Source organism: Marmota monax, unplaced genomic scaffold (genome assembly GCF_021218885.2).
Source record: "Marmota monax isolate L192 unplaced genomic scaffold, Marmota_monax_Labrador192_F-V1.1 WCK01_AAM20220418_F8-fsc00274, whole genome shotgun sequence".
Taxonomy (NCBI): Eukaryota; Metazoa; Chordata; class Mammalia; order Rodentia; family Sciuridae; genus Marmota; species Marmota monax.
Genome location: NW_026694547.1, coordinates 1,642,736 through 1,666,839, shown reverse-complemented (window position 1 = coordinate 1,666,839; position 24,104 = coordinate 1,642,736). Strand labels below are relative to the sequence as shown.

At 43.3% G+C, this 24,104-nt stretch overlaps 1 protein-coding gene across 1 annotated transcript; it reads left to right on the top strand.

The window, feature by feature from the left end:
- Window positions 1-6,110: 6,110 nt before the first annotated feature.
- Window positions 6,111-18,365, top strand: Shisa6 (shisa family member 6; the record flags this gene model as incomplete). Its single annotated transcript, XM_046420723.2, has 3 exons — window positions 6,111-6,167; window positions 9,916-10,068; window positions 11,854-18,365. Coding segments are annotated over 3 exons (764 nt in total), but the record flags the coding sequence as incomplete, so codon positions are not given.
- Between the last annotated feature and the right edge of the window lie 5,739 nt (window positions 18,366-24,104).

The following is a 24,104-nucleotide window of genomic DNA, read 5'->3' as shown; positions in this document are numbered from 1 at the left end:
TATATATATATATATATATATAGAGAGAGAGAGAGAGAGAGGGAGGGGAGAGAGAGAGAGATAGATAGACACACATATGCATATACATATATAGAGAGACACGAATACATAGAATATGTTTAATATATATTACCTATTTCATATATATTCACACATGTGTATTTACATCAAGAGACAAGCTTAAAATAGCATAATATAGAAAGGTTAGATATCAAAAGATAGGCAAAGTTTATCAGAGAAATGCAAACAAAAAAGAAGCTGGACTGGCAATATAAATATCAGATTCCATGAACTTAAAGGTAAAGAAAGGCATTAAACAGGACAGAGAGTGTTATTTCATGTCAATAAAGGTACCATCTATGAAGAAGATATAAGCATCATGAGGTCTTTTTTTTTGTGCTGCATAATGTAGCTATGAGATCTATAAAACCATTTCTGTAAGAAATACAAAGAGAACATGACAGGTGCGGAAGAGTAGTGGGAGACCTTCACACAACTCCCTCAGTCTTTGACAGATTAAGTAGGTAAGGAATGAATTAGGGTATAGAGAAACTGAATAATGCATGTCATGTGTCTGATTTAATAGATAGATGTCAATTTTGTACTCTACAAAGTGAAAATATACCTTTTCTCTAAGTACTCATAAAACATTTATAAAAATTGATCTTCTATTAACCCACAAAGGAGATCCCAATGAAATTCCAGAAAGCAAAATTCGGACAGGCCTTGTTCTCTGACCACAGTACAGTAAAACTGGAAATTAATGGCAAAAGTTCAAATCAACAACACTTTAAAATTTAATAACACTCTACTAAATAACTCTTGGGTCAGAGAGGATAGCAAGGCTGCAATTACAGATCACCGAGGACACAACAACAATAAGGACACTGCGTACTGATGCTCATGGGATAATGCCAGATGTAAATTCAGAGCAGAAAACCTTATATTATTAATAGAAACAACAAGAAAAATAAATAGCCTAAGATTCAAGCCAAAAAATTATAAAACAATAACAAACCAAAACCAAAGAAAATGAAGAGGCAGGACTTAACAAATCCAAAAGCATACAATAATTATTTGAAGATACAAAAAAAATATAGAATCAATACATACAGGTCATTTTTTTGGAAAAGGAGAATAATATGAATACATTACTAATTCAGAAAACATGGATACAAAAAATAAAGAACAATGAAGGGGAAATGCCTTCGTGTATAGAGAATGTTGTAGGGGGTATTTCAGTTTTCAGGCAATAAGATTTTAAATGTCCAATAAGTTTTTTTTTTTTTAAAGAAAAAATATAAATTACAAATTGAAATTAGTATCAGAAAGCTTGAATGAATCAATTTGCAAGGACTATGTTGCCAAGCATGAGAAAGCAAGATACATATTGGTTAAGGATTTGGGATCTAGCGCTAGTCTCCTAGGATTTGCATTCCAGCTTCTTTTGCTAGCTATATAACATTGGGCAAAATATTCAATCTTTAAAAACCTGTTTCCTTATCTCTAAACTGGCAATGATAACAATATCTACCTCCCAAAGCAGTGAAGCAGTCAATGAAATAATACAAGCCACGCCTCTAGTCCTATGCTAACAGAAGGACTGCCCCCCCCCAAGACATAAGGCATTTTTATTGTTACATTCCTTCAAACTTCCAAAGAACAGATACTTCACGTGCTATATAAATAATTTCAAAGTAGAGGAAAAGATTCCATGCTATCCATTTGGTTTCACAAAAATTATCTTCAAACAAAACTCCTTGACAGTGTTAGCACAGAAAAATACAAATTTTATGAATGCGTAATGTATGTCAATTAAATATAAGCAAATACAAGCCAGAGTTGTAATGAAATAAGAAGACAACAGAATCAAATAGAATGTGTTCCGGGAATAGTTCAATATTTCAATATGAGGAAATCTATCATCTACTTTATCACACTGTTGGGTAATTGATGACATGCTGACTTAGAAATGTTTTTAATTATTAGCCTAGGGAAATGATACATTGCCACAGATTTGTGTTAAGGTTGTTTGGTATACCATTCTTAAACTTTTAAACAATCTAAATACCAAAATATAGAGGTATGCTTAAATATATATACTTCAATGTATAATGCTTAAACAAATATATTTTTCTGTATTTGATACAAATGATGTATAGAAATATTATCTAAAGAAATAATATACAGAAATAAAGAACAGGTTATTCTATACAAAGACCATTGTGAAATTATAGAAAATATTTCAAGGCATATTTTAAAACATGAAAATATATCCAAGAATATGATGTTTGATAAGTATAAAAAAATTAAAGTAACATGTGCAGCATGCTTGCAATAGGGAAACTATATATTTTTATCTCTATGTGCATATCCACACATATGTATGAGCACTTGGATTGTTTCCTTGCTTTTGTTAATGTAAAAATACTGCAGTAAATAGCCTCATACATTGGAAATTTTGCAGAAGGGTGAGGATCAAATCACCATCATGTTTTAATCCATTTTAGAACTGTAATCTGTGTGAAAAATGACACACATCTACAGAAGTATTCATGTAACATTATTTAAGTGTGTGGGGGGGTTGTGTGTGGGTGTGTGGGTGTGTAAGCACACACAGTTATTTATGCAAGAAGTGGAACAAAAGAAAATGTCACAGTGATTATCTTAGGGCAGTTTTAATTTTATCTTTATATTTAATTGAAGATATTTCTCCTTAATACCAACACAGGAAAAATTCAAGTGTTAGAAAAAAAACATTTTCAGTGAGATTCAAACAAAAGAAAAAGCATGGTATTTACATACAAAATATGTGAACTCAAGACAGGAGTTTGCAGATGAAGTTCATGACCTCATCTGTAAAAGAAAAAAAGACAAATACATAAAGATTGCAATTAAGGTATTTAGAGAGTTTTATAGTGTCTGGCAAATGATAGGCCAATAATCTATATTCATTCTACTCTTCTCTGAATCACATGGGGATCTTTGGAAGGATTAGTTTAGAAAAAATGCATGTGAAAATCAATGGAACTGGGGGAATTATGTTAAGTGAAATATGTCAGACACAGAAAGACAAATACCATATGTTCTCTCTCATATAGAAGCTTAAACATTGATCTGAATGTAGTAGAGTGATTACCAGAGGTTGGGAAGGAGGGGAGCAATAGGAGTAGAAGGGAGATGGATAATGTATACCAAAATAATTAGACACAAGGAATAAGTTCTAGTGTCCTGCATATAGCATAAGGGGAGGGGCTACTGTTCACAACAGCCTATTATACACCTATGGATAACTAGAAGAGAGGGATTCAAAGACTCCAAATACAGAGGAGCGATAAGGAGAAGGAAATGTTAATTATCATGATTTGATCGTACATGTTATACGCATGTATTGAATATCACACTGTAACCTATAAATATCTACAAATATTATTTGTTGATCCAAAACATTTTGTTCAATGTTTTAGGAGATGGAAATGCTAACTACCCTGATTGGTCATTACTCATTATATATATATATATATATGTGGAATTTGAACTTCATAAATATGTACAATTAAAATTAGAAAAATAATTTTAGAAGAAAAAAAATCCATGTGAATGAGTTTAGCACAGGGCATAGAGTATAATCGGTTATCAGAAATTATCTGAATCTGCATTATCCATAATCCTTGACTGGTGTTGCCAAGACCCTAGATTAAAAACTCTCCACCATTTAACCTGGGCACCCCCTGTTGTTGATACTGCCATATTGCTTAAAAAACAACCAATCAACCAAATAAAGAAAGGGAAATATTGAGAGAGGATAGGGAGGGAGAGAAAGAGGGAGGGAGGAAATGAATCACTTTTCTCCTTGTTTCTGGAAATGAGCAAGAGGAAAAAAAATATTTTCTCTCCTTTCCTGGATTTCCTCTTCTTCTTAAATCCAGGTCCTAATCAACCTTTGGCAAATATTTTCTTCCCTGGCTGTAACTTTTATCTTTCTCAGGAAGGGACATTCTCTTCAAATGAGAGATTCTGGCCTGCTTCCCAAGCCCACATCATATTAGATAGTGTGCTTGATTTTTTAGAGTCCAGACTTATTGGTTTGGGGAATGTTATGTGGTTAAGAGGATACAGGATGATTTGTCTTAGAAATGGCCGGAGCTTAGAGCTAAGCAAAATCTTGACAATATAGTGTGGGCCTGGATTCAGTAGAAAACAATTGGAAGAAAACTTTGAGGGTTCATGTGAATATGGAGAATGAAAGGAGGAAAACAATCAAGATGACTGATGTTCTACCTTCCACACCCATGAAACATAAGTACCTAGAACTTGAACAAAGGAGAATAAAATGATAAACTCACTTTGGGACTTATGGTCTGGAGTAAGGGCAGGAATGTCAAGGGATGTCCATTAGCAGTTTAAAATGTAAATTGCAAATCAGATTTGCCTCAGTCTAAAGTTGCAGATTGGCGAACTATCACTTTGGGCAAGAGGGTGGAATATTTTGAATGGCATTGAAGTCGGCATTGAAGTCTTCATGAAGAGTAGTGTTTTAGGAGATGGAAATGCTAACTAATGCTTCTCTAAGAGCCTCCGTTCTTAGAGAAGAGGGAAAGGGATACCATAAAGGAACTAGGGAATGAGTAGCCAGAGAGTATAATGCCAAGGGTAAGAAAGACAATTTCCACAAGATGTACAGAAATAGAGACAGATGTACTAGCCCCGTGAAGATGATGTACTAGCCCTGTTAGATCCTCAGCGCCACATAAAAATAAATAAACAAAATATGACAGAGCCATATTCCACAGTGTAGGTATAATAAAGCAAAGACCGCAGGCTGGTGTGGTGGCACTCTCCTGTAATCCCAGTGACTTGGGAGTTTGAGGCAGGAGGATCAGATGTTCAAGGCCAGCCTGGGCAACTCAGTGACACCCTGTGTCAAAATAAAATTTTAAAACATTGGGAATGTAGTTCACTCATAGCCCCCTTGGGGTCAATCCCCAATACTGAAATAAAGAAGAAAAAATACCTTGTGTCTCTTGGTTAAAATTAGATACACACACCAGAGAAATCAAGAATACAATACTGTTGGGCTGGGGTTGTGGCTCAGCAGTAGAGCGCTCGCCTCACATGTGTGAGACTAGGGTTAGATCCTCAGAACCACATAAAAATAAATAAACAAAATAAAGATATTGTGCCCTCTATAACTAAAAAAAAAATATTTAAAAAAACATACAACACTGAGTTGTAGCAATAATACAATGTTGGGAGTATACATTAGAGGCAAGCTAAATCTCCATTCTAACCATTTAGAAGCTCTTGGAATGCCCTGAACTCTGGACTTTGACAGCATTACCCAAAATCTGCTTATTTTATGGATCTATCTAAGTAGGCTTTTGCAATATTAATAAAAGAAATTCTTCTAAATTATTGGGTATGTCATTTAGCCTAGAACCCAGGACTCCTGATCTCAGGCAGTGGATAGTTCTCATCAGCTTGCTGCATCTCACAATATCCCCAGACACCTGTATTTAAAATTCTTAAGCTGGGCACGATGGTGCTTTGGAGGCTGAGGCAGGAGGAAGGTGAGTTTAAAGCCAGCCTCAGCAACTTAGCAAGGCCCTAAGCAACTCAGAGAAACCCTGTCTCTAACTACAATACAATAGAGGACTGGGGATGTGGCTCAGTAGTTGAGTGTCCCTAGGTTCAATCCCCAGTACCAAAAAAAATTAAAAAAAAAATAAAATAAAACAAAAACCTTAAGTCAGGGATCCTAATCCTGGTTAACCACACCCTAGCACCCTCCCACCAACTCAGTTCCCCATGCTATGTACATATGCTTGCAAAATGCTCCTTTTCACCTCCCTCTATCCCAACAAGTATGTATAGCTGGTAAGCCACATCCAGGGACGGGTGTGGGTCACCATGGTGACAGAGGAAGCCCAGATGCAGAGAAGAGAGACAAAAACAGTTTCTTGGAGCATAATACACTAACTCCTGCCTTTCTTAGAAGTATTTCCCTTGAGTCAGAAAAAGACTTAGAGGTAAAGAGAGCTGCTGTCATGTTGGGAAGACATTGGAATGTTTGAGCCCTTCTTTAAATTTTTCTTTTCTGTGACTTTCAGGTGATCATCAGTATAATCATCCGATTTTAAGCAGTGCTACCCAGACCCCTACACATGGTGAGAGATGACTGAGAGCACTCGGCATTCCATCCTCATTCCAAGTGGCTCCATTCCAACCATGGATGCCTATCCGAGCATCAAATGCATGGTCATTGACTCACTGAAACTGAGGAGCCACATGCCTGCCCTCCTCCTGGCCACAAATCTCCACTCTCCCTTTGTCCCCTTGGTGCTTCTGTCTCTGATAGCAGAGTGATTTCCTGCCATGAAAGAGAAGAAGCAAGATCCTTTCTCAACTCATTTACATTTGCAATACGTGTCACTTCTTGCGGTCATAGATTCTGTGTCTACGGCAAGAAGATGAACACGCTTCTTTGCCCAAATCTACTTTTGGCATCATTAATACAAATGGACATGAGACTTGGTTAAACTATCTCCATCTTCCCCAAACTAATTAATATTTGATGAAACTCAGAGCTGATTGGGCTTCAGCCTCTTGGCAGGGAAAGAGGCAGAGAACCCTTAGCAGAGGAGGACAGCCAAAGAGTTACAAAACCATGTTTTTCCCTCCCCGGTTCTAACATCCTCCCACCAGGTCACAATATTTGGGACCACGGAGAAAAACCTATTTGGGGAGTCCCTGTTCAAAGCTCAACAGAACATAAGACGGCCATGTAAACTGTGAAGCTTCAATTATTCCTGTCTCTTTGCTATGAAAGAGCATAAGCATTATTCACGTTTTAGTGAGAGAGAGTCTGAAAAATACAAAGATAAATTCAACAACCCACATGGTAGAGACTCTCATGTGAGATTGCACAGTGCCTCAGCATCGAGGTTGAGGGACATTTTAATTAAAAGTAGGGGAATAGACTGTTTTGATGTGCCCCTCAAGTGTAGTGCTCCTAGTAGAAATATATGACTAAAGAGTAGCATAATCAGATATTTCAGGTTGTAGGGTCTAGCTAGAATTACAACTGAGAGAGATCATTGAAAAGAGGTGGCAGTGTTGAGGGAGCAGGAAGGAGGATCGATATATGAAACATGTTGAGAAAGATTTGTTAGTAACTGAGCAGGGCTGAGGAGAGCCATGAAGAATAGCAAGCCAAGGTTAATGAGAAGAGTGGAGGAGGGGCTGATAATACCACCTAAGCAATCAGGAAAATCATGTGTACAGGGAATGGAGTTGTTCATGGTGAGTTTGGATCTGGACATCAAGAGTTTGATATGAGTATAGGATTTGCAAGAAAAAAATCCTTCAATAGGCAGGTAGGGATGCAGAAATGAAGTCTGGAGGAAGGTTAGTGCAGAAGATCCAAGTTAAACTTTGGAGACAGCAACAGAAGCCTTGGGAGTGAGAACAATCTGTGCAAGAATCCCAAAAGAGAAAAGCAGAGGGTAGAGATAGGGAGCCCTGGGATGCCAATGGTGTCGAGAGCTTCCACTGACTCAGTAACATTATGGGAAGAGCAAAGGCTGAGCTGATTTTTTCCCAGAAGGAGCCAGCACAAGCACAGAGGACCCAGTACAAAAGGAAGAGCCATCCTCCCTCTCTCTCTTCCTGCCATCTTTCCTCCAACTGAGGCAAGGAGATGGGGGTTGATGAGTTCCAGTACCTGCCCTTGAGCAGCTTAAGGTGTGGGGGGAGCATTCCTGTCTTAGATATTACCTTTTCCCCAGGAACTGGCAGAGCAATTATTAAGAAAGGAGGAGGCCTGATTAACCACAGAGGTCCATTTGGATCCTGGTTTGGTGCCAAGTAATAGGAAATAATCAGGAAAATCCGAGAGCAAGGCATATGCTGTCAAGAAGATGGCCATCGATGAAGAGCCACAAGACCAACTCAGGTCCAATTATGAGAGACCAGTTAGACACTAACCCAGGTGGACCTTGCGAGAAGGGTTAAGTGAGCCAGAAGAGAAGACATCATTGTGAGCTGAAAAGATGTGACATGATCACAACCAAGAGCTTGGAGTTAAGGGAGAATCTGATAGAGGAAGAGTAAGGAAGGAGAGAAAGCATGATCAAGGGGCCAGGGGCAATCCTGATGGGGACAAAAGGCAAGTTAGAGTTGGCACTGACTCAGTGTCATGCTTTAGAAAACAGTGGTGGAGCAACAGTATCCAGAAATATTGCATTTGGAAGAGGGTGTGCTGAGTGATGTCCTCCTTGGAAGAATGATGCCAATAAGCAGAAAAAAGTCTGCTCTTCTCAAGTACATCCAGAAGTGAAGAAACAAAGGCTAAGGGACTGGTGGCTATGAACCAAGTCTAGGGATCAGAGCTCTCAGCTTCCTGCCCACCCCACTTCCTGGCATCTGTCCTGGTCCATGCCAGGGAGGTGCTCTCTGTACAGTATGTTCTGATCTCTCAGGGATGCACAGCATCCCCCACCCCCTCACATATGTACCGAGCTGGTATGAACAACAGCTGATTGGCTGAAATCCTCTGGCTCAATCCCCAGTTCTGGGGGTGACAATGCAGGCAGGAAAGGATAGAGAAGCCAGGAGTTCCCTATTCTTGGAGTTGCCCTTGGATAAAGCCGAGGAGGGCTTCTCACTCCCCAACTGTCCACAGAATTCTCGTGGTCCATGATTCCAGCACACTCTTTGCCAAGAGGTGTGGGAAACTACAGTCCATCTGCACATCTGTCCCAAGACCCCTTCTTAGAGGTATACCAACCATGGAGGATGGAGGGATGATGCAGCCAAACGGTAGCCTCTCAACTGCCTGGTTTCTGAGAACAGTACCACTATTTCCACCAGCAACTACCTCCTGTCGTTTTGTGTGTGTGTGGCTCCTCCTCCTCCTGTCAAGCTTTAAGGCATGCTTGCCTGCCTTTCCACCACTCCTTTCTGACCCCAATGCTCACCACCTCTCCCTTACCCAGCCATGCCCCTGCTCTCTCCCTTCCTGTGTTATTCCTAATCTGGCTCCTAGCTCACCCTGCATGGTGCCCCCATTGGTCATTCACTCCATTTCCCTTTTACCATTTTTTCCATTCCTTCCTCCATTTTCTCCCCAGGTCTGTCACTGGGCGATATTCCATCCTCTCTCTTCTGACCTTGGAATCTCAGGGGAAGAGGGAAAAATCTCAGGGGAAGAGGAAGGGTGTGATGGGCATGTTTGCCCACATTCTTTCCTCTAGCACCTTAGAGAGGACTAAAGGGGCTTCTGGGAAAGGGATTAAAGTAAGATACTTGGAGGGGAGGCTCACAATGGCTTGTCAGATGTGGAGCTTGGAGAGGGCCAAAGGAGCAGTAGCTGTCTGAGGAGCGGAATGACATCGTGCACAGAGCATGGGTTGGAACTTCAGCAGAGTTGAGTCCTAGGTGCACTTCCTCCACGGGTATGTAGAACAAGTCACTGCAGCTCCTCCCAAGTCCGATTTGTCTGAGTCAGAGAGTGGGGTTTTCCTGCAGCTATTAGTAGAGGATACTTTAGCACAGAAGTGGATGATTTTATGATGCTCCTGAGTTACATCTGGCTTACATTTTCATCAGACAACCTAGTGATGTCCCAGGAGAAAAATTCTACTTCTGAGTCTGAGTTCAGTCTGCGATTCAAGGAATGGTCAACACCATAGGAGCCAGTGACAGTTAAAACCTTATTGACAACTGGAACTGAACCCAAGGGAAACTGAGTCAACAGCACCTGCTGTGTCCTAGCATAGTGGTTCAGGAAAGCAGAATGGGGACTCTAGTGAGTGATGAGGCAGAAAGTGGAGAGATGGAACCTGGACCCTATCTCTTGCCTACCTCAGCTTTTGTCTTCACTAATACAATGCACTTTCCTCCCTTTTCTTGCAGAGAAGCCAAGGATGAACAACATCCTGACATCAGCCACCGAGCCCTATGACCTCTCCTTCTCCCGCTCTTTCCAGAACTTGGCTCACCTTCCCCCCTCCTATGAGTCTGCAGTGAAGACCAACCCGAGCAAGTACTCATCTCTGAAGAGGCTAAGTAAGCCAAGTTCCCCTTAGGGCTGAGGTCTGTCTGTGGGGTCTCCAAAGCATCCTCCTCTGTCTCACTCTCTTGTCTGGTACCCAAGAGGACAGGTGCAGAATCCCAAGGACAAAGAGGGGAGTGGTACACAGGAAGGTGTACATGGTCTGAGTTCACTCTTTCCATAGATAGAACAGAGGCCACAGGACTCAGATCTACATTCCCATAAGGGGCAGCACTTCAACTCATGCACCAGTTCAACTGCAAGGAGCCTTCCCTAGCGTACACACCACCTGTGTTTTTCAAACCATGGGCACTTCTTGCTCTATATCCTATCTTGAAATAGACAGTAGTAGTGTCCAGAGCTTTCTCTGAGATCCTTCAAAAGCCTCATAAACCAGCTCCCTCTCTAACCAAAGCAATGCCATCTTAAGGACCAAAGACTTCTACCTCTCAGGTGCAAATCCCATTTCATCAGTTAAAGCTGGTTTATCCAGGAACTACAATTGTGCCATTTGAGTCTAGGTAGGCTATGGTATTGATGGGTTTAAGATACTAAGAAGTCAAGAAAGTTCATTGAAGACAGCTCTCCTTTCCAGATCTTCTGACCCTTGGACCACTCTTGCCCCCTGCTCTCCCCATGAATCTCTTTTGATGATCATCCAACTGTGATTCAAGACTCAGGGCTTCTGGGTAGAATGGCTCAAGTTTACATCAGACACCTCTGTGGTGGAACATTGAGTTTCTCTGGCAAGAGGAGGGCATCTATGATGAGTTGAGGAATCTGGTGGATGTACTGAAATGAGGGAATGTTACTCATTAGGCAGGATATATCCATCAGCGACTCCTCTGGGCCAAATGAGAAGCAGGCCCCATTCCTGCATTTGGCAGAAAATTCAAATGCTGTCTATAGGAGGTCTCATGGCTGAAATTTGGAGCAATGCAGGTTTGTGTGTGTCCTACATAAATTCAAAGGTCTAGAAGGAAGGTCTGGAAGAAGAGCATGGAGCATCTGAATGAAATGCACACATAGGATCCTTCCAGCCTGCTATAGTTGTGGGTGCAGGCAAGAGTTTGTGTAGGCTGATTGTATGGCTGTGTGGGGGCTGGATGCCTGTGTGTTGGCTTCCTGCGCATTGGCTGCTATTCCAGAGAATGTGTTACTATATTGCTAAGTTAAGGATTTTCACAAGTGCCTTGTAGTTGGAGCATCTTACTTATCCTACCAGGAGGCTGATTCTGTGACCCAGCTCCCAAAGAGGCTCTAGACCTCGTATCTGAAAGCTGCCGAGTGCTACTTAGATGTTTCAGCAAGACAGGGAACCATTCTATTTCAGGGCTGTGGTGAGATAGGTACAGCGTCAGGGCAGGAGGGCTCAGAGAGTTGGGCTTGTATCAGCTCTGCATGAACTCTCTGGTAATCTTGAGGAAGCCCCTTAACCTCTTGCTACTTGAGGTGGTCCTTGGACCAGGAGCAGCACCTGGGAGCATGTTAGAGAGGCAGACTGTTGGACCCCTACCAAACCCCTGAATCAGAACCTGTACTGCACAAGCCCCCAGGGGTTAGTTTGCACATTCAGTAGAGTAGCATGGCCTTCACTTGTCTGAGCCTCTGTGTCCCACTCCATCAACTAAAGGACTTTGACTATGTTGTCCTGGAAGAGTTACAGGTCTGTGTTAATCAAGTTGCCTGAAGGACTCTATCCAAGGCCCTGGCTATGGGGTCACGTGTTATCTTCTCTCTCTCTCTCTCTCTCTCTCTCTCTCTCTCTCTCTCTCTCTCTCTCTCTCTCTCCCCTGCAGCTGACAAGGAGGCTGATGAGTATTACATGAGACGGAGGCACCTGCCTGATCTGGCTGCCCGGGGCACTCTCCCCCTCAATGTCATCCAGATGTCACAGCAGAAGCCGTTGCCCCGAGAACGACCCCGCAGGCCCATCCGGGCCATGTCCCAGGACAGGGTCCTGTCCCCAGAGCGGCGCCTGCCCGATGAGTTCAGTATGCCCTACGACCGCATCCTGTCTGATGAGCAGCTGCTCTCCACCGAGCGCCTGCACTCCCAGGACCCGCTGCTGTCCCCAGAGCGGACGGCCTTCCCCGAGCAGTCGCTGTCGCGGGCCATCTCGCACACGGACGTCTTTGTGTCCACGCCCGTGCTGGACCGTTACCGCATGACCAAGATGCACTCCCATCCCAGTGCCTCCAATAACTCCTACGCCACCCTGGGCAAGAGTCACTCCACGGCAGCCAAGCGCCATGCCTTTGCCTCACGCAGACACAACACGGTGGAGCAGCTGCACTACATCCCTGGCCACCACACCTGCTATACCGCCAGCAAGACTGAAGTGACCGTGTGACTGGCAGGGCCCGGCTGGGGCCATCTGATGGGCTGGGACCGGGAAGGGCAGGGCAGGGCAGGGCAGGGGTCAGGAGTAGAGCTTCTCTCCTTGTACTTCTCCCTTCCCTGGTCCCCTCTGTGGTAGATGGGGGTGTGCACCTTGGTCGAGAAAGCCATACCCCCAGGGGACACAGCCCCTTGGCCTGGTCCAACACTCAGACCCAGTATCTGAAGCGACTGCTCTTACTCTTCCAGTAGAGTCCCCGGGGAGTGAGGAGAGAGGCGAGGCCCCAGTCTCACTCCCACACCTTCACGGGCTCCCCTCTGTCCCACGTCCCCTCCTCCCCCTTCTGAGGACTCAGTGGCAGGTTCTGTCAGCCAAAAAGACCCTCTCCTGATCTGAAGCTGCCTGGGTTGGAACCGGCCAGCGGGTACAGTCAGTGGGCTGACCGAAGGGGCTGCTCGGTCTCATTCATTGACCTAGAATGCATCACGGAAATCTTCTAGTGCCTACAAACTGCCTGCTCGCTCTCGCAGTCGGAGAGCTGCTGTGTTCATAAGCACAATAACGATTCTCTTCTGCCTGCTGGAACTCTCTGGTCCCCACCAAGTGGCCCTTCCTTTGCTGACCCCACCCTGGCCCTCCTTCCCTCTCTTCAACCCGGCGACAGGGAGCATTCTGTCCTTCAGCGACATCTTTGCTTTTGGGACCCCTGTCCTGTTCCAACTGGAGGCCCTGGCCCCCCTCCTATAGGGGACTGGCTTTCCCTAGGCCTACCTGATTCACCCTCAAGTTCTCTGGGGCTTTAGCTCTTGTCCCCCTAGCCCAAGGGGAGTAGCAGTGGGCTGCAGGGACTTCAGGAGTGCCCTTCCTGATCATCCCCACATTTCTTCCAGGCCTCTAAGTCTGAACTATGACCGCCACTCAGGCCTGCCTTCGCCACCCCTGTTTTGCTCCCCGGAGGCACCTTCGGTGGTCAGAGAGAGGCAGGGTGGGGAGGGCCACTGTGATGCCCAGGATCTCAGGGGCTCACCATTCCCATCTTTCCAGGTCTCTGCTTGTCCTCTACCATGAGCCTCAGGCAGGACAGAGGCAAATGCTTCTAGAGACGGGGTGCTCAGCACCCCCAACAAGAAGGACATCCCTGAGGTAGTTGTCCTACACCATTCACACTCCTCTTTCCCCCATTTCAGCCTGTTTGCTGGGCTCCTTCTGGGTTCAGAACTCCCTCTCCCACTCTGGCTTCCCTTCCCCCATAGCTCCATTACTCTGTCCTGGCTGCTCTTTTCTCAGACCACTGGCCCAAAGGGGTACAGACACCTTGTCAAATGCATTTAAACAATGGTCTTCTGGGCTGCTGATCTGGGAGCTAACTAGCCCACCGCCCCCCCCGACACACCTCATTAATTTTTCCCTGCAGTGGGCATCAGGCAGACCCGCGCCCACCCTCTCTGTGAGGGGCTCCACTGCCAGCCCATCCCAGCCCCTTTTCTGTCTTCAACCTAGAGAGTGGACAATGGTTGACCGCTCCTGGGCAACTAACCATGAACAGAGCAGTGTCCGCACCCTCCCCCCAAGACCAGGGTAAGGGAGATGGGGGCTCCTCCATTCTCAGAGCCAGGGCACCTTCCCCAGCTGGGGCTGGGGGAAATCAGTTCCAGACTGTTTGGTAAAGGCATGACGAGAGAAAAACAAGACTCCAGCAACCGTGCCCTTAACTGGAATTTGACATTCCCTCAGTTCCACATGGATGGCCCTTTATAAAAAAGAAGGGTGGGAGGATTCCTCAGTATCTACCCTGGGGATATTTAATCAAGTCCACGAACAGCAGAGAGATCAATGGACTGCTTCCTCTTACAGATTTCAAGAAATTGCAAAGCTCTTTTTCTCCTCCCCTCCCCAAGGCTCACTTCCCAGAGTGAACAGGAATGCCCGGCATGAATCCTGAGGGGATGGAGGTTTGGGGTTACAAAGATGCAGCCCTCAGCTTCCCCACTGGGCAAGTGTCTCTGGGACTGTGGTGCCAGGGAGCCAGGGTCCACTTCGCTTTCTTCCCCACAAACACATAAACCTTCTTAAGGGCTGGTCCCCATGGGTTTATGAGTGTTTGTTCTAGAAGGCTGGAGGCTTCTAAGAAGGCTCAGAAAACAAGTAATCAGTCTAAATATAGCAGTTGATCACTCCCGGATTTAAAGATGTGTCTCACAGCTGGCCCCTAAGCCTTGAGAGCCACTTGTTGGCCGAGGGGATGAGGACAGGACATGGGTAGGTGAGAATTCCCTCCCCGGGTGTCTACACATGCACACACTAAACCCGAGAGCTGGGCACATCCCATCTAGGCATCTTCTAGCCACCAAGTTCTCCATCCCCCAGGGGGATGCTTTTCCCTCAGCCCTGTCTCTGACAAGGTGTCTGTCTCAAGGGTTGTTTGACAGGTTGATCTCAGAAAATTTCTCATTCCAGCCTTACCACTGTCTGGTTGAAAATCTTTGGTGTCCGTTGGAGCAGAAAATTCTGCTTAGAACCCTTACTTCTTTTAAAGGATTTTTTTTTCCCTGTCTCACCCTTGAGTCGGGAAGGAGGGAAGGAGGAAAAGAGGGAGTGAAGAACAGAAAGCAAGAGAAAAAGGGATAGAGATGGGTTTACATAGAGACAGGTCTACAAACATACTCCAATTCAGTCCCCCTATAGCAAAATCCAGAAAACTATGTCTTTTAACTGGGGCAAAGAGGGACAGCAGTCCCCCACTCATTCACAGTTTTGCATCACCCTGTTTCCATCAAACATGGTCCTAAAATATTAATATCTGTCTTGACTCTTTTAACAGAGAAAAACTGAATTCATATAACTTTTATCACAATATATTGCTATAACTATCCTATCTTATTACTACCTGTTGTTGCTAATCTCTTTCCATGTCTGATTTCTAAACTTTATCACACATGTGCATGTATAAGAAAAAAAAAAAACATATATACAGAGCTTGGTACCATCTGCATTTTCAGGCATCTACTTGGGGTCTTGGAGGATATCCCCTGCCAATAAGGGGGGACTGCTGTGTCTCGTTAATTCAGTTGTCCCATCATCTCGATGGAATAAGCAAAGTCACATTACCAGGTAAGTTCCCATAAAGAGAGGGTTCTGGGGCTGGAACCTAGATTCACAACTTTCAGCCCCACCAGGTCAGTGGCCTTTGCTACCCCCAGAGGAGCAACACCTCCTTCATAATAAAGTACCCCTGTCCCTCCCTAGTAAAGGAAGCCTAAAGCCCAAGATGTCCCTCTGCTCCTTTTGCTCTTTCTTGCATGTCTCCATTGCTCTGATAGAAATGGACAGGAGTCGGCACAGGTCTCTCCTGCTCTGTGTGTTCCTCCTGAAGATCTCAAGATCCCTTATGCCCTTCCATCTTTCCTGTCTTGCTTCCTCCTGCCTAGGATCCCTTAACCTCCGAACTGGGCTTCTTGCCTCAGGATTCCCCCGTGTCTTGGGCAATGGGTCTGCCTCTTAGAAAGTTCCAACCTTCTCCCCTTTTTCTAAGCTCACTCTCTTCTCAACCTCAGTCTCTCTCATGTGCCAGTTTTCTCTTTCTTCTCATTTCCCTCTTCCTCCATTTACCTTCCTCCATCCCTAATTTCTTTTCTCTGGTCCTGCTAGAGTCTCTAGTTTCAAGAACTAAAGCTTTGGGTAAAAACTGTGGAAGAATCAGACATTGCTCGAGTCCTCTTTTGGTCTTATTGGTTTATACTTCAATTCCTACACCTGTAAGGTGATAGCCCAGGGTTTAGAGCCAAGGGCTCTCCCCTGCTGATCTTTGGGAGGGAAGGGAGAGGGTTGCTGGGTTAGAGGTATCATGGCTTAAATATCAGCCTTGGTTTCTATAGCTGCAAGACCCGTGAAGCCCCTGCCCCAGGCTTCTACTAGCCCAGAGGCTCCTGCTCTGGCCAAAGATTCATACCCTTGGGGGCTCTCAGCAACTGCTCTTACTCATTTCTCCTTCCTGATAGTGTGCATCACAACCTCCGCCCCCCCATTTGTTCCAAAGGATTTGAAAGACTCACAGCTCTCAACACATAGAGGAGTATCCATCCCAAGTCCCTGCCACCAAACTCAATCCATTTTCTTCAGAGATATTCTGTCTGCCACCAGACTTCCACCCTGATTCCTTCCACAGGCATCTGTGGACTTGACCCAAGGTAAAAGTTTGAAAGGGCTTCAATCCCTTGGACCCTGGAAGGCACCTATTCTAAGAAGTATGGACATATTACCTCCCATTCACATTCCTGTCATTCTCTCCAAATCTGGGAAACTTTGCTCTGGAATATTTTCAAGGAAGCATGTTGTGTTTTAACGAAGTATTTTTCAGGGTTCAAATGTTATTTTTTATAAAATGCAGCATTTTAATGGCAGATTCAATGTGAAAGAAGTCTTCCTGGGCTCTGTATTTGGTTTTGGAAGACTGCAGACTTGGGGAGAAAAAGAAAGCAGAGGGCTGTGGCTCCGGAGATGTGGCTTCCAGCCCTGGCTTTTTCTCCATCTTGCTATGTGACCAAGGGGGAATCATGTTCCTGCTCAGTGCCTCAGTTTCCCCCATCTGTAAAACAAGGGGCTTTGTCTAGATGAGCCTCAAAGTCTCACCCAGCTCTTACATTCTAGGGCTCTCATGTCCATCAACCTCTCATCTACCATCCTTTCTCCATATCCTTTCCACCTCAACTGAGCTGCACATATTCCACTATGCCTGCCCCTGGTGACATCCTCAGAAGCCCTAGACAGCCACCAGACTCCTCACCAAAGCTTGGGGTGGGCTCAACAGGCTCAGCCACCCACAGTTACTCTCAGACCAGAAGATGAAGGGTGTGACCATTCAAAAGGTCACCAACCATGCATCACGGAAGCCTCTCCTGTAGACACACCTAAATCACCCAGATGTCTATGTCACTGGGAAATTCTGAGTCTGGAGTTTTCATTTTTGAAGTGGCCCTTTATAGCTGGAGGGAGGCGATTCCAATTTCAGATAGGGAATGGACTGGAGGAGGAAAGTTCAGAGCCGGCCTGGGAATTTGGGGCATGAAGTTTGTATCTGAGGACAGCTGGGAAATACATTCTGAGCCCCAGAGTTGGCAAAGACTCTGTGTGGCAAAGAATGTTCTTAAATCCCACTCTGGAACATGCATCCTGAAGACCAAGTCTGGACGCGGAGGCTCCATTCGAACCAGAGAGGAGGAGGCGCCGCCACCTGGGCTGCTAGGAGGTGGGCACTCACCCCACTCTAGTATCTTTCTAGCCCCTCCTGTGACACTATTGTCCTCCCCATGAAGGCTTGTGAAGCAGGAATGGAGATTCCAAGTTGGTCTCATCCAAACCATCTTGTAAATCGGCAAACACATAAACCTTCCATTGTTCAGAAAAATGATGCTGTCTGTTTCCTTAATCCCCTCCCTGTGGAGGGAGAGGAAGACCCTGCTCAACTGTGCTGCCCACCCTGCAGTGACCCTTGAGAGAGCCACTCCATGGGAGGACCCATTCATTTGCTTTGTAGTGGCAAATATTCGTCTAGTTCTATAACTCCACTGGACATTTTGTAGTAAAGAGTTCTTGAAATTCTCTAATAAAAAGCAATTCTTACTGTAATATTTTTAGTTTGGGGACACAATTTCCTAAGGGGGGGATTAATGAACATTTTTATGCATTAGCCCAATTTATGGATTCTATGTTTATTATATGGTAGTATTGATGAACAGTACCTTTCTATCCGTACCTTTGCACAGTTTATTCATTACCCATATGTAAGCTTCATGGCGAGCAGTGCCCTTGTTACTGCTTCTGTACAAATCTCATCGTCCTACTTACCTGTCAAAGCACATTCTATATGTACTGTAAACAGGTATCACTTTAGTAAGATTTAGTCTTAAGGATTTTTCCACTTTTGTCAGTAACAGATATTTATGGATTAAAAAAAAAATAAAGCTGTTTCAACATAACCCATGTCTCTGAAAGTAGCCACCTACTTACTTTTACAGGGTTCAAACCAAAGCTAATTGAAAAGTGTGAAAAAGATGTAGAGCATCATCGGAGGGGACGGTGGAAGCAGGTATCGGCTGCAAACAGGATCTCGGGAACACTTGGGGTGAGCAGGGTTTTAAAACCGGGTTGTGGTATTGGGTGCACAACCATATACATTTACTACAATCACCAAAGTGTGTATGTGGGTAAATGTTGAAGTTTACACATTAAAATTTAATAGTACTTTTGAAAACGGGGAACAAAAGGAATGTAGAAAGGTGGACCCAGGACAGGTACCATAGACAAAGTATACCAATTCAAAACAGAGTCACAAGTTCTAATGTTGTGTCCATATTCATAAATCCACTGTGCTTGGACCTTAGGTCTTAGCTGGATTTGAAAGTTAGGTGCTATGGTTAGCATGAAAGTAGTTTCGTGTCCAGGCCACTTAATCCAGAGGATCATGCTACACCATGATAACTGATTTTAGATCTGGAGTTGTGTGTGTTCAGGGCTCTCTTTCTCTAGCCGCATTTTGCATATTATTTTCTTTGAACTTTCTCACCTTTGCTGTTAAGGTAGTCCATTATTCATCAGAGCTTAGGTACAGGATGAGCAAAAACAGTGTTACCTAACAGGATGGTTGACTAACCCCCAACTTCAGCATCTCCATTGCTCCCAGAATTCAGTCAGTCATGCTCTCTTCCCAACTCTCCATCCCCTTTAAAATAAAATCCTTCTCATTGGATGCATTGGGCTTACATGAAAAATCATCTGATTTTCTCCTATCTTTATGTCATTTATTACCTAGGATGAAGTTTCAAACCTGTTTACTATTCTTGAACGCTATAACACATAACTACACCTATTCTGAACTATACTTAGGCATTACAACAATCACTATTTCAGTGTCATTGCTTCTAAGTCAGAGTGTCTCCAACCCGGGACAACTCAGAGTAAGTACACACATGCACACACTGTGAGTATAGAAAACTTCACTAAGCCATCTCCATTATTAAAAGGAAACCCAAAAGAAAACAAAACTCTGAAGTGGAAGATTCTTTCTTCTTTCAGAGGAGTACAATTTAGTTATATTGCTTAAACTAAAACATATTCCCCAATATAATCTCTCATGAGATGGGGTAGAGGTATAGCTCAGTGGTAGAGCACTTACCTCGCATGGGAGAGGCCCTGGGTTCCATCCCCCTGCACTGCAAAAAAACAAACAGACAGATTTTTAAATTCTCAGATCATGGTACAGCTAAGAATAACATATAAATAAAATGGTCAAGAGGTATAGGTCAGGGTTCTGAACATGCTATAGATAGTGCTTCTACAATACTTTAAAACATCTTTGTGTGTGTGTGTGTGTGTGTGTATGTGGTGTGTGAACTGGGTCTTGAGCATCCTAGGCATGTGTTCTACCACTGAGTTCCATCCACTGCTGTAGACTTTTTTCTTAAATAGGCTACCGATCTCTCTTTAAATATCATTAACTCTAACAATTTGTTCAACTTTTTCTCTTTACTCCTAAGAGGTAAATCTCAGTTTAGTCCCTGTCACAATTACTGTTGATTCCAAGTCAGTGAGATCTAAATAAAGGAGGTTTGAATACACCATCATTAACAAGCGAAGACCAAAGAAAACTTGCTTTGGACGCACTGAGATCCAGGGATCTTGGCCAGCTTTTCACCAGCAGTGTCAGTTTGGACACTAATGATCTTCTTTCTCCTCTCTGAATATGATAATGAGGCTAAAAACCTCCAGGAAGAAGCAAGAAATATTTTTCCTTTGAGGACTCAAGACCAAAGACAGTCACATTTGGGCTGCAAGTATCAGGAATGGGAAAAGCAGAAGAGGTTTGGGAGCAGAATTTGGAAAAGCAATGTCTTAAATTTCCTAAAGTAAGGGAATTGGTAAATTTTATACTATGTATGTGTTGCCCAGTGTCATTATTGAAGAGTTAGAGAATGGGATACATTCTTCCCAGGTCTGATAGTTTACAATTTAGTGATGGCAGAACAACATTCAAATTGTGTCTGGGCTTCTGGGTAGCTGAACGAATGTTGGGTGCCCACATTGCTGTCTTCCTTTCTCCTGTTCATCTCAATTTTCTGATCCATGAGAAGTGTATGCAGTTGAAAAACACTGGACTGGGAAGGGGTTAGGAGATCCTTTTCACTGCACTGGCTCTGCCAGGGTTCTGCTCGGGTTCTGCTGTGTAACCTGGAAAAACTTATTTCTCCCCTTCAAATCTCAACTTTCTCATTTAAACCAAAATGAATAGACTGGACCAGGTAATCTAAACTGTTGCATGACTTTGTTAAAATGTTTCAGGGAATTGAGGAGCTTAGCTGATATTGATCATAAACAAAGGATAGAGAGGGGTGGATGAGGAGTAATAAAATACTTGGCTGGGGCCACCACTTACAGGACACTATCTACCCAGTTGTCAACCTATCTGCCATTGAATCAAAAAGATAGCTCTTGAGGAAGCAAAAATATTGAGAAAGAAGAATGAGGCCTCTGTTTCACATAACTTTTTGTGAGTTCCCAAGTTCAACAACTGGCTGTCAAAGAAATCCCAAAGATTGCATTTCCATAGAAAGTTCTCAACAGTTGATGATTTAACTGTTATGCCCTTGGAAATAGAACACAAGCCTGATGCTGTGGCACATGCCTATTATCCCAGTGACTTGAGAGGCTGAGGCAGGAGGATTGCAAGTTCAAGGCCAGCCTTAGCAACTTAACAAGGCCCTAAGCAACTTAGTAAGACCCTATCTCAAAAAAAAAAAAAAAAAAAATGGCTGGGGATGCCACTCAAAGGTTAAGTGCACCCAAGTTCAATCCCAGTACCAAAAAGAAGGAGGAGGAAGAGGGAGGGAGGGAAGAAGGAAGGAAGGAAGGAAGGAAGGAAGGAAGGAAGGAAAGAAAGAAGGAGGAAACAGAGTACAAATGTGTGATTCAGGGCCAGACCTCTGCCTACAAACAAGAGAAAAAAAAATTTCACCTCCAGCCTTCACTCCAAGTTGTAAAGATATGAAACAAGTGCAAATTAACAAGATTTCCACCCTCCCCCATTCCCAATGGAGCACACTTTAGTAATTCTCTCTTGAACCAGTTTTAAGTGTTACTCATGCTAGCTCATCACAGCAATTATGGAGACGATCTCCTCTACTCCACAGAAGATATTGGTTCCCACACTGGTCTTTATTTTAGACTTGGAGAAAACTAAAAACCATCATCTGAAGTCATGCTACTTCAAGTGTGGTCCACAGAGTAGCAACATGAGTATCCCCTGGGAGCTCACTACAGTGCAGATGGCCAGTGCCCTCCCTAGACTTTCTGAATCAGAATCTCTTGCAATGGAACCTTAGAATTTGCATTGTATCAGCATCCCCACGTAACTCTAAACATATTTGAGTTTGAGATGCCCATCATTTTGACCTTTTTTTTCAATTTTGAAAGTTTTTAGCCATATGCCCAGAATAAAGACTAGATTATCAGAATAGCCTTGGTCTGTGTAGCCTGACCAGGCTTTAGGGAAGCAATTAGAATAAAATAAGTTTCCAGAAAATTGAGTATAGGAAATGAGAAGAAAGCTGAGGCAGGGTATATAACTATATATAGGAAAGTTTCATAGGTATTATATGACTCTTAAATGGCAAATCCCAAAGATTGCATTGCCGTAGAAAGTTCTCAACAGTTGATGATTTAATTGTTATGCCCTTGGAAATAGAACACAAGCTGGATGCTGTGGCACATGCCTTAAGTGGCATTATAAGGTTGAATGGGAACCCTTAAAACCTACACATACCCATACCGGAGTGTGTCAAAATTCAAAGGGAATATGTAACAATGAATTCCACCGTTATGTGCAATTATAATGCACCAAGTAAAATAAATACAGAAAAAATTGAAGTGATATATATATATATATATACACATATATATATATGTATAACTTAAATATATATATGATATATATATTTATATATAATTTAAAGTTATATATATATATATATATATATATATATATGATGTGTGTATGGTGTGTATGGTGAGGGATCATGAAATCAAGCAAAATAGGCAGGATTATGCTATGATGATAAACAACTCCTACATCTCCTTTAAACCTCCAAGGATTACTCTTCAGTCCCACTGTACTGTGAATCAGCTGGGTTTCTGTTGCGCTTTCTCATTCCTACTCAAGAGCACAGAAATAGATGGAGCAGCCACTCTCAGCAATATCAACTGGAAACATGGCAAAAGCAAGAGAACAATGGAGAGTCTGGAAAAGACAATTCAGTGGCGGCTCAGAGTGGCACAGAGCAATTCTACCATACCTTCCTGGATGGATCTGGTTACACAATCCCACACTACTTAGGGATTGGCTTTGGGGAGTCAGGAAATGTGATCCTACCATGTTCCAGGAAGGCAGAGAACAGTAAATAGATAAATAGTAAATAGCAGCATCAGTGACCACCAGGGTTGCCATGTTGTGTTTGGAGCCAAAGGCCAGGAGTATATAGGTATAAAGGTCCCCTTCTCTATTACCAGAGCAAAATTATTAAGGTGTTCTTCTCTAAGGCAGGTAAAACTTTTCTGCTCCTGATTTATTGCATATGAAGCCAGTGGTATGTCTACTTCCATTTCAAATTGGTTAGTGAGTGTCTTATGCAAGAGTTATTTGGCAGAAAGAAATTAAAAGACACTGAAATTAGTTAAGGCAAATAATGAGAATATAGTCACTGTTTATTCTTATTGTAGATTATAAAAGCCGCTCATAAGATACAAGGCCTGAATGTACGACCAGCCTTACAGAAGCTAAGAAGTAGAAAGTCTTCAAATTTTCATCACGCCCTTTCATTTCCCTCTCTGAAAATTCTCATTTCTCATTTGCATGGTTCCTTTCACATATGGATAAACCTTCAGCATTTAGGTCTGCATAATCTTCCAGCTCTTATGGCTAATTGGCATAATCTCTCTGTGCCTCAATTCCAACACTGCTGGGAGAAAATCCAAAAATCTCCACGACTCCTTTTGTGTATCGTTTATCTGTTGTTTCATAACAAAATGCCCCAAGATGTAATAGCGTAAAACAATAGCAACTATTTATTGTTATTGGCTGTCATGATACCGGAAGCCAACTGGGTTCAGCCAGACAGTCCTTACTCGGGATCTAGTACACGGCTGTAGTCAGACAGTGAGTGAAGCAGAAATCATCTTAAGAGCTTCTCACGCATATGCCTGACTGCTATTGCTAGTTATCAGCTGGCCCTGATAGGAAGAGGAGGAAAAGGAGCCATCATCTGGAGTGTTCACCAGAGGTCCCTCCTAACAATAGCAGCTGAGTTCTAAGAGCATGTGTCCAGAGAGAGAGGAAGAAAGGTAGTAGAGAGATTAGAGAACGACCCAGCCAAAAGCCATATCTTCTTATATGATATAGTCTCAGAAGTCACAGAATATACTCTTTGGGTTAAGTATTTGTGAAGTTCTTCCCAGATCCAAGAAGAGAGAGGAAACAGATGGCTTGTTTGAAGGAAGTGTAGCCAGGTTCATTGTAAGAGAAGAAAGCTGATGGGTGTTATTGCTGTGGGTCTCTTTTAAAAACATAATATGCTACATTTGGGGAAAAGAGCCTATTCCATCATCAGTGGTCAAAGAATCTTGAATCAGATACTAAGAAATGGTGGGAAATACCAATTCTAG